The 12067-nt window shown below is 55.5% G+C and overlaps 1 protein-coding gene across 1 annotated transcript in view; it reads right to left on the bottom strand.

The window, feature by feature from the left end:
- Positions 1-299: 299 nt before the first annotated feature.
- The window catches only part of LOC135007560 (maestro heat-like repeat-containing protein family member 1), a gene marked incomplete at its 3' end in the record, with an annotated part of 47477 nt that continues 35709 nt past the window's right edge, over positions 300-12067 (bottom strand). The window contains exons 5-7 of the mRNA XM_063952131.1: positions 6913-7008; positions 6707-6811; positions 300-435 (exon numbers count right to left, since the gene is read on the bottom strand). Coding sequence (XP_063808201.1) covers positions 300-435; positions 6707-6811; positions 6913-7008 — 337 coding nt within the window. The remainder of the gene's footprint in view (positions 436-6706; positions 6812-6912; positions 7009-12067) is intronic.

The raw sequence follows: 12067 nt of genomic DNA, 5'->3' as shown, positions 1-12067 counted from the left end.
TGATGAGGGTGATCAGACAGATATACATACACTAGAACACAGCTGAGGTGACAGAGGATGATGAGGGTGATCAGACAGATGTACATACACTAGAACACAGCTGGGGTGACAGAGGATGATGAGGGTGATCAGATATACATACACTAGAACACAGCTGGGGTGACAGAGGATGATGAGGGTGATCAGATATACATACACTAGAACACAGCTGGGGTGACAGAGGATGATGAGGGTGACGGAGCTTTATATCTATACAGACAGGACGCAGGTTCCGGGATCACATGACTGCTATCACTCACCTTCATATCTCAGCTGAATGTACAGCAGATAGTAGATACAATCTACGGTTCGTTGGCGCACGGAGGGGACGGAGTCTGAACAGCGAGTGGACAAACGGCCAATCAGCAGCCCCAGGTTGTAGAACGGTACCACGCACTGTGCACAAAGAAAGAAACAAAGTACCAGAGATGTGGGCATTCAGCATTCACTGGCAGACCTCATGGGCTGGCTCAATGATCAGGGGCCGGCAGTCACAGCCAGCACCAGGATACGCTGCCTCACAGTACTGCCGACACAGGGGGACCTGGAGAGCTACCCGCACACAGAGAGAGCCTGGAGAGCTACCCGCACACAGAGAGAGCCTGGAGACCTGGAGAGCTACCCGCACACAGAGAGAGAGAGCCTGGGGACCTGGAGAACTACCCGCACACAGAGAGAGAGAGCCTGGGGACCTGGAGAGCTACCCGCACACAGAGAGAGCCTGGAGACCTGGAGAGCTACCCGCACACAGAGAGAGCCTGGGAACCTGGAGAGCTACCCGCACACAGAGAGAGAGCCTGGGGACCTGGAGAGCTACCCGCACACAGAGAGAGCCTGGGGACCTGGAGAGCTACCCGCACACAGAGAGAGCCTGGAGACCTGGAGAGCTACCCGCACACAGAGAGAGCCTGGAGACCTGGAGAGCTACCCGCACACAGAGAGAGCCTGGGGACCTGGAGAGCTACCCACACACAGAGAGAGCCTGGGGACCTGGAGAGCTACCCGCACACAGAGAGAGCCTGGAGACCTGGAGAGCTACCCGCACACAGAGAGAGCCTGGGGACCTGGAGAGCTACCCGCACACAGAGAGAGCCTGGGGACCTGGAGAGCTACCCGCACACAGAGAGAGAGCCTGGAGACCTGGAGAGCTACCCGCACACAGAGAGAGAGAGCCTGGAGACCTGGAGAGCTACCTGCACACAGAGAGAGCCTGGGGACCTGGAGAGCTACCCGCACACAAAGAGAGAGAGCCTGGAGACCTGGAGAGCTACCTGCACACAGAGAGAGCCTGGGGACCTGGAGAGCTACCCGCACACAGAGAGAGAGCCTGGAGACCTGGAGAGCTACCCGCACACAGAGAGAGAGCCTGGAGACCTGGAGAGCTACCCGCACACAGAGAGAGAGAGCCTGGGGACCTGGAGAGCTACCTGCACACAGAGAGAGCATGGGGACCTGGAGAGCTACCCGCACACACAGAGAGAGCCTGGGGACCTGGAGAGCTACCCGCACACACAGAGAGAGAGCCTGGAGACCTGGAGAGCTACCCGCACACAGAGAGAGCCTGGGGACCTGAAGAGCTACCCGCACACAGAGAGAGAGCCTGGAGACCTGGAGAGCTACCCGCACACAGAGAGAGAGCCTGGGGACCCGGAGAGCTACCCGCACACAGAGAGAGAGCCTGGAGACCTGGAGAGCTACCCGCACACAGAGAGAGAGCCTGGGGACCTGGAGAGCTACCCGCACACAGAGAGAGAGCCTGGGAACCCGGAGAGCTACCCGCACACACAGAGAGTGAGCCTGGAGACATGGAGAGCTACCCGCACACAGAGAGAGAGCCTGGGGACCAGGAGAGCTACCCACACACAGAGAGAGAGCCTGGGGACCTGGAGAGCTACCCGCACACAGAGAGAGCCTGGGGACCTGGAGAGCTACCCGCACACAGAGAGAGAGCCTGGGGACCTGGAGAGCTACCCGCACACAGAGAGAGAGCCTGGGGACCTGGAGAGCTACCCGCACACAGAGAGAGAGCCTGGGGACCTGGAGAGCTACCCACACACAGAGAGAGAGCCTGGGGACCTGGAGGGCTACCCGCACACAGAGAGAGCCTGGGGACCTGGAGAGCTACCTGCACACAGAGAGAGCCTGGGGACCTGGAGAGCTACCCGCACACACAGAGAGAGAGCCCGGAGACCTGGAGAGCTACCCGCACACAGAGAGAGCCTGGGGACCTGGAGAGCTACCCGCACACAGAGAGAGCCTGGAGACCTGGAGAGCTACCCGCACACAGAGAGAGCCTGGGGACCTGGAGAGCTACCCGCACACATAGAGAGAGAGCCTGGGGACCTGGAGAGCTACCCGCACACAGAGAGAGCCTGGGGACCTGGAGAGCTACCCGCACACAGAGAGAGAGCCTGGAGACCTGGAGAGCTACCCGCACACAGAGAGAGCCTGGGGACCTGGAGAGCTACCTGCACACAGAGAGAGCCTGGGGACCTGGAGAGCTACCCGCACACACAGAGAGAGCCTGGAGACCTGGAGAGCTGCCCGCACACAGAGAGAGAGCCTGGAGACCTGGAGAGCTACCCGCACACAGAGAGAGCCTGGGGACCTGGAGAGCTACCTGCACACAGAGAGAGCCTGGGGACCTGGAGAGCTACCCGCACACAGAGAGAGCCTGGGGACCTGGAGAGCTACCCGCACACACAGAGAGAGAGCCTGGAGACCTGGAGAGCTACCCGCACACAGAGAGAGCCTGGGGACCTGGAGAGCTACCTGCACACAGAGAGAGCCTGGGGACCTGGAGAGCTACCCGCACACAGAGAGAAAGCCTGGAGACCTGGAGAGCTACCCGCACACAGAGAGAGCCTGGGGACCTGGAGAGCTACCCGCACACAGAGAGAGAGCCTGGAGACCTGGAGAACTACCCGCACACATAGAGAGAGCCTGGGGACCTGGAGAGCTACCCGCACACAGAGAGAGCCTGGGGACCTGGAGAGCTACCTGCACACAGAGAGAGAGCCTGGGGACCTGGAGAGCTACCCGCACACAGAGAGAGCCTGGGGACCTGGAGAGCTACCCGCACACAGAGAGAGCCTGGGGACCTGGAGAGCTACCCGCACACAGAGAGAGCCTGGGGACCTGGAGAGCTACCCGCACACAGAGAGAGCCTGGGGACCTGGAGAGCTACCCGCACACAGAGAGAGCCTGGAGACCTGGAGAGCTACCCACACACAGAGAGAGAGCCTGGGGACCTGGAGAGCTACCCGCACACAGAGAGAGCCTGGGGACCTGGAGAGCTACCTGCACACACAGAGAGAGCCTGGGGACCTGGAGAGCTACCCGCACACACAGAGAGAGCCTGGGGACATGGAGAGCTACCCGCACACAGAGAGAGAGCCTGGAGACCTGGAGAGCTACCCGCACACAGAGAGAGAGCCTGGAGACCTGGAGAGCTACCCGCACACAGAGAGAGAGCCTGGGGACCTGGAGAGCTACCCGCACACAGAGAGAGAGCCTGGAGACCTGGAGAGCTACCCGCACACAGAGAGAGAGCCTGGAGACCTGGAGAGCTACCCGCACACAGAGAGAGAGCCTGGAGACCTGGAGAGCTACCCGCACACAGAGAGAGCCTGGAGACCTGGAGAGCTACCCGCACACAGAGAGAGCCTGGGGACCCGGAGAGCTACCCGCACACAGAGAGAGAGCCTGGAGACCTGGAGAGCTACCCGCACACAGAGAGAGAGCCTGGAGACCTGGAGAGCTACCCGCACACACAGAGAGAGCCTGGGGACCCGGAGAGCTACCCGCACACACAGAGAGAGCCTGGGGACCTGGAGAGCTACCTGCACACACAGAGAGAGCCTGGGGACCTGGAGAGCTACCCGCACACACAGAGAGAGCCTGGGGACCTGGAGAGCTACCCGCACACAGAGAGAGAGCCTGGAGACCTGGAGAGCTACCCGCACACAGAGAGAGAGCCTGGGGACCTGGAGAGCTACCCGCACACAGAGAGAGCATGGGGACCTGGAGAGCTACCCGCACACACAGAGAGAGCCTGGGGACCTGGAGAGCTACCTGCACACAGAGAGCCCGGAGACCTGGAGAGCTACCCGCACACAGAGAGAGAGCCTGGGGACCTGGAGAGCTACCCGCACACAGAGAGAGAGCCTGGGGACCTGGAGAGCTACCCGCACACAGAGAGAGCCTGGGGACCTGGAGAGCTACCTGCACACAGAGAGCCCGGAGACCTGGAGAGCTACCCGCACACAGAGAGAGAGCCTGGGGACCTGGAGAGCTACCCGCACACAGAGAGAGAGCCTGGGGACCTGGAGAGCTACCCGCACACAGAGAGAGCCTGGGGACCTGGAGAGCTACCCGCACACAGAGAGAGCCTGGGGACCTGGAGAGCTACCCGCACACAGAGAGAGCCTGGAGACCTGGAGAGCTACCCACACACAGAGAGAGAGCCTGGGGACCTGGAGAGCTACCCGCACACAGAGAGAGCCTGGGGACCTGGAGAGCTACCTGCACACACAGAGAGAGCCTGGGGACCTGGAGAGCTACCCGCACACACAGAGAGAGCCTGGGGACATGGAGAGCTACCCGCACACAGAGAGAGAGCCTGGAGACCTGGAGAGCTACCCGCACACAGAGAGAGAGCCTGGAGACCTGGAGAGCTACCCGCACACAGAGAGAGAGCCTGGGGACCTGGAGAGCTACCCGCACACAGAGAGAGAGCCTGGAGACCTGGAGAGCTACCCGCACACAGAGAGAGAGCCTGGAGACCTGGAGAGCTACCCGCACACAGAGAGAGAGCCTGGAGACCTGGAGAGCTACCCGCACACAGAGAGAGCCTGGAGACCTGGAGAGCTACCCGCACACAGAGAGAGCCTGGGGACCCGGAGAGCTACCCGCACACAGAGAGAGAGCCTGGAGACCTGGAGAGCTACCCGCACACAGAGAGAGAGCCTGGAGACCTGGAGAGCTACCCGCACACACAGAGAGAGCCTGGGGACCCGGAGAGCTACCCGCACACACAGAGAGAGCCTGGGGACCTGGAGAGCTACCTGCACACACAGAGAGAGCCTGGGGACCTGGAGAGCTACCCGCACACACAGAGAGAGCCTGGGGACCTGGAGAGCTACCCGCACACAGAGAGAGAGCCTGGAGACCTGGAGAGCTACCCGCACACAGAGAGAGAGCCTGGGGACCTGGAGAGCTACCCGCACACAGAGAGAGCATGGGGACCTGGAGAGCTACCCGCACACACAGAGAGAGCCTGGGGACCTGGAGAGCTACCTGCACACAGAGAGCCCGGAGACCTGGAGAGCTACCCGCACACAGAGAGAGAGCCTGGGGACCTGGAGAGCTACCCGCACACAGAGAGAGAGCCTGGGGACCTGGAGAGCTACCCGCACACAGAGAGAGCCTGGGGACCTGGAGAGCTACCCGCACACAGAGAGCAGTATAACAGTGGGAGCAGCCATTCAGTATGGGGGGGGAGACAAAGTGCTGCCGGCTATGACGAGGACACCACATTGCAGTGTGACGCCTCATAGCGCCAGCCTAGGGCATGCAGGACTAGTAAGCAACAAAAGTCTAAGGTGAGTGGCCGGGAATAAATGCAGCCAACCCGGACACCTGACAGCAACAGCTGCACCTGCGGCACCCACACATGCAGCTTCATACAATGCAAAGAACTGCACCACACAAACCCAGATACATTCATTTAAGAGGACAGAATGTTTATTACCTCCACACCTATCCTCACATCATGTCACTGCCCCTGTCACATGCAGCCCTGTCCTCACTGACACATCACTCATCTCCTGATATACTCTGTGCTGCTGAGGACCCTGCTCTTCCTACTACATAACTCTCAGTCTGTGGCTTCCTGCTGCCTCCATTCCCCTCCTCACATCATGTCACTGCCCCTGTCACATGCAGCCCTGTCCTCACTGACACATCACTCATCTCCTGATATACTCTGTGCTGCTGGGGACCCTGCTCCTCCCACTATATAACTCTCAGTCTGTGGCTTCCTGCTGCCTCCATTCCCCTCCTCACATCATATCCCTGTCACATGCATCTCTGTCCTCACTGACACATCATTCATCTCCTGACATACTCTGTGCTGCTGATGACCCTGCTCCTCCAACTATATAACTCTCAGTCTGTGGCCTCCTGCTGCCTCCATTCCCCTCCTCACATCATGTCACTGCCCCTGTCACATGCAGCCCTGTCCTCACTGACACATCACTCATCTCCTGATATACTCTGTGCTGCTGGGTACCCTGCTCCTCCCACTATATAACTCTCAGTCTGTGGCTTCCTGCTGTCTCCATTCCCCTACTCACACCATGTTCACCAACATCATTGGGAGAAGGAGCCTCCCCCAGCCAGCACCATTTGGAGATGGAAAGCCAGGAGGAGCCTCCCCCAGCCAGCACCATTGGGAGAGGGAGATGGAGAGTCAGGAGGAGCCTCCCCCAGCCAGCACCATTGGGAGAGGGCGATGGAGAGCCAGGAAGAGCTTCCCCCAGCAAACACATTGTCCAGGGGACAATGTACATCAGGAGTCAACAGCCTTTGGCGCTGAGGATGGTACCACGTAAGTCAGCGGTGTCCCAGGTGGATGGGGAACGGCCCTAGGTGTGGTCATTCTTACATTGACATTGAGCTTCAGCAGGTAGAAGTGCAGGAGGTCGGCGCTGATGTCTACGGCTCGCTGACGTTCATGTTCCTTACTGGATTTAATCCATGGATTCAGGATCTGCAAGAACAACAAATGAGGAAACGTCACCAGTTTTCTGCAACCCGCCTACCGCCATCCCCGCTCTGTCACCCCAAACCTAGATTCCTGCTTCTACCAACCTGGAAGATGTCCTGAAGTCCCCGAGGAGTCAGATTCCAAAGAATAAGACCCTTCAGAAGGTCTTTCAAAGCCTCCAATGTGTCATGGTACAGCGCCTGCAGGAAGACAGAGACATAAGTGGCACATGGTGCTCCGCAGTTTCCACGTTGGTTATTCACAATGGTGCCAGGCGTCCAGTCACGATGCACCTTCACCGTAGCAGCACGCGAACAGGTCACACACTGCGCTGTGTCAGAAATACAGACATCCTTGGCCCGAACGCTGATAATCATCTCTTCCTGCAACTCTGATAAATCACCCCTTTTACCCAGTACAGCAACACATGATGTGTGTGGAGACGGCCTATCACACACCTTATATACCCACCAAGCCAGCAACTAGTGATATGTGTGCAGACAACCTATCACACCCCTTATATACCCACCAAAGTGTGATATGTGTGCAGGTGGCCTATCACACCTTATATACCCACCAACCCAGCAACGGGTGATATGTGTGCAGACGGCCTATCACACACCTTATATACCCATCAAGCCAGCAACGAGTGATATGTGTGCAGACGGCCTATCACACACCTTATATACCCACCAAGCCAGCAACGAGTGATATGTGTGCAGACGGCCTATCACACACCTTATATACCCACCAAGCCAGCAACGAGTGATATGTGTGCAGACAGCCTATCACACACCTTATATACCTACCAACCCAGCAAAGTGTGATATGTGTGCAGACGGCCTATCACACCCTGTATATACCCACCAAGCCAGCAACGGGTGATATGTGTGCAGACGGCCTATCACACCTTATATACCCACCAACGAGTGATATGTGTGCAGACGGCCTATCACACACCTTATATACCCACCAAGCCAGCAACGAGTGATATGTGTGCAGACGGCCTATCACACCCTGTATATACCCACCAAGCCAGCAACGTGTGATATGTGTGCAGACGTTCTATCACACACCTTATATACCCACCAAGCCAGCAACGAGTGATATGTGTGCAGACGGCCTATCACACACCTTATATACCCACCAAGCAAGCAACAAGTGATATGTGTGCAGACGGCCTATCGCACTTTATATACCCCCCAAGCCAGCAACGAGTGATATGTGTGTAAACGGCCTATCACACTTTATATACCCACCAAGCCAGCAACGAGTGATATGTGTGCAGACGGCCTATCACACACCTTATATACCCACCAGGCCGGCAACGAGTGATATGTGCGCAGATGGCCTATCACACACCTTATATACCCACCAAGCCAGCAACGTGTGATATGTGTGCAGACAGCCTATCAGCCACCTTATAAACCCACCAAGCCAGCAACGAGGGATATGTGTGCAGACGGCCTATCACACACCTTATATACCCACCAAGCCAGCAACGAGTGATATGTGTGCAGACGGCCTATCACACCCCTTATATACCCACCAAGCCAGCAACGAGTGATATGTGCGCAGATGGCCTATCACACCCCTTATATACCCACCAAGCCAGCAACGAGTGATATGTGTGCAGACGGCCTATCACACCCCTTATATACCCACCAAGCCAGCAACGAGTGATATGTGTGCAGACGGCCTATCACACCCCTTATATACCCACCAAGCCAGCAACGAGTGATATGTGTGCAGACGGCCTATCACACCCCTTATATACCTACCAAGCCAGCAACGAGTGATATGTGTGCAGACGGCCTATCACACCCCTTATATACCCACCAAGCCAGCAACGAGGGATATGTGTGCAGACGGCCTATCACACACCTTATATACCCACCAAGCCAGCAACGAGTGATATGTGTGCAGACGGCCTATCACACCCCTTATATACCCACCAAGCCAGCAACGAGTGATATGTGTGCAGACGGACTATCACACACCTTATATACCCACCAAGCCAGCAACGAGTGATATGTGTGCAGACGGCCTATCACACACCTTATATACCCACCAACGAGTGATATGTGTGCAGGCGGCCTATCACACTTTATATATCCACCAAGCCAGCAACGAGTAATATGTGTGCAGACGACCTATCACACTTTATATATCTACCAAGCCAGCAACGAGTGATATGTGTGCAGACGGCCTATCACACACCTTATATACCCACCAAGCCAGCAACGAGTGATATGTGTACAGACGGCCTATCACACACCTTATATACCCACCAACGAGTGATATGTGTGCAGACGGCCTATCACACTTTATATATCCACCAAGCCAGCAACGAGTGATATGTGTGCAGACGGCCTATCACACACCTTATATACCCACCAAGCCAGCAACGAGTGATATGTGTGCAGACGGCCTATCACACACCTTATATACCCACCAACGAGTGATATGTGTGCAGACGGCCTATCACACCTTATATACCCACCAAGCCAGCAACGAGTGATATGTGTGCAGACGGCCTATCACACACCTTATATACCCACCAAGCCAGCAACGGAGTGATATGTGTGCAGACGGCCTATCACACAACTTATATACCCACCAAGCCAGCAACGAGTGAGATGTGTGCAGACGGCCTATCACACACCTTATATACCCACCAAGCCAGCAACGAGTGATGTGTGTGCAGACGGCCTATCACACACCTTATATACCCACCAAGCCAGCAACGAATGATATGTGTGCAGACGGCCTATCACACCTTATATACCCACCAAGCCAGCAACGAGTGATATGTGAGCAGACGGCCTATCACACACCTTATATACCCACCAAGCCAACAACAAGTGATATGTGTGCAGACGGCCTATCACACCTTATATACCCACCAAGCCAGCAACGAGGGATATGTGTGCAGACGGCCTATCACACACCTTATATACCCACCAAGCCAGCAACGAGTGATATGTGTGCAGACGGCCTATCACACCCCTTATATACCCACCAACGAGTGATATGTGTGCAGGCGGCCTATCACACTTTATATATCCACCAAGCCAGCAACGAGTGATATGTGTGCAGACGAACTATCACACACCTTATATACCCACCAAGCCAGCAACGAGTGATATGTGTGCAGACGGCCTATCACACCCCTTATATACCCACCAAGCCAGCAACGAGTGATATGTGTGCAGACGGCCTATACCACACCTTATATACCCACCAAGCCAGCAACGTGTGATATGTGTGCAGACGGCCTATCACACACCTTATATACCCACCAAGCCAGCAACGAGTGATATGTGTGCAGACGGACTATCACACACCTTATATACCCACCAAGCCAGCAACGAGTGATATGTGTGCAGATGGCCTATCACACACCTTATATACCCACCGAGTGATATGTGTGCAGGCGGCCTATCACACTTTATATATCCACCAAGCCAGCAACGAGTAATATGTGTGCAGACGACCTATCACACTTTATATATCTACCAAGCCAGCAACGAGTGATATGTGTGCAGACGGCCTATCACACACCTTATATACCCACCAAGCCAGCAACGAGTGATATGTGTGCAGACGGCCTATCACACCCCTTATATACCCACCAAGCCAGCAACGAGTGATATGTGTGCAGACGGACTATCACACACCTTATATACCCACCAAGCCAGCAACGAGTGATATGTGTGCAGACGGCCTATCACACACCTTATATACCCACCAACGAGTGATATGTGTGCAGACGACCTATCACACTTTATATATCTACCAAGCCAGCAACGAGTGATATGTGTGCAGACGGCCTATCACACACCTTATATACCCACCAAGCCAGCAACGAGTGATATGTGTGCAGACGGCCTATCACACACCTTATATACCCACCAAGCCAGCAACGAGTGCTATGTGTGCAGACGGCCTATCACACACCTTATATACCCACCAAGCCAGCAACGAGTGATATGTGTGCAGACGGCCTATCACACACCTTATATACCCACCAAGCCAGCAACGAGTGATATGTGTGCAGATGGCCTATCACACCCCTTATATACCCACCAAGCCAGCAACGGAGTGATATGTGTGCAGACGGCCTATCACACAACTTATATACCCACCAAGCCAGCAACGAGTGAGATGTGTGCAGACGGCCTATCACACACCTTATATACCCACCAAGCCAGCAACGAGTGATGTGTGTGCAGACGGCCTATCACACACCTTATATACCCACCAAGCCAGCAACGAATGATATGTGTGCAGACGGCCTATCACACCTTATATACCCACCAAGCCAGCAACGAGTGATATGTGAGCAGACGGCCTATCACACACCTTATATACCCACCAAGCCAACAACAAGTGATATGTGTGCAGATGGCCTATCACACCTTATATACCCACCAAGCCAGCAACTAGTGATATGTGTGCAGACGGCCTATCGCACACCTTATATACCCACCAAGCCAGCAACGAGTGATGTGTGCAGACAGCCTATCACACACCTTATATACCCACCAAGCCAGCAACGAGTGCTATGTGTGCAGACGGCCTATCACACACCTTATATACCCACCAAGCCAGCAACGAGTGATATGTGTGCAGACGGCCTATCGCACACCTTATATACCCACCAAGCCAGCAACGAGTGATATGTGTGCAGACGGCCTATAGCACACCTTATATACCCACCAAGCCAGCAACGAGTGATATGTGTGCAGACGGCCTATACCACACCTTATATACCAACCAAGCCAGCAACGAGTGATATGTGTGCAGACGGCCTATCACACACCTTATATACCCACCAAGCCAGCAACTAGTGATATGTGTGCAGACGGCCTATCACACCCCTTATATACCCATCAGGCCAGCAACCAGTGATATGTGTGCAGACGGCCTCTCACACCTTATATACCCACCAAGCCAGCAACGTGTGCTATGTGTGCAGACGGCCTATCACACACCGTATATACCCACCAAGCCAGCAACGAGTGCTATGTGTGCAGACGGCCTATCACACACCTTATATACCCACCAAGCCAGCAACGAGTGATATGTGTGCAGACGGCCTATCGCACACCTTATATACCCACCAAGCCAGCAACGAGTGATATGTGTGCAGACGGCCTATAGCACACCTTATATACCCACCAAGCCAGCAACGAGTGATATGTGTGCAGACGGCCTATACCACACCTTATATACCCACCAAGCCAGCAACGAGTG

Source organism: Pseudophryne corroboree, unplaced genomic scaffold (assembly GCF_028390025.1).
Source record: "Pseudophryne corroboree isolate aPseCor3 unplaced genomic scaffold, aPseCor3.hap2 scaffold_2188, whole genome shotgun sequence".
NCBI classification, from domain to species: Eukaryota; Metazoa; Chordata; class Amphibia; order Anura; family Myobatrachidae; genus Pseudophryne; species Pseudophryne corroboree.
The sequence above is the reverse complement of the archived record's forward strand: the minus strand, read 5'-3'. Positions and strand labels throughout refer to the sequence as shown.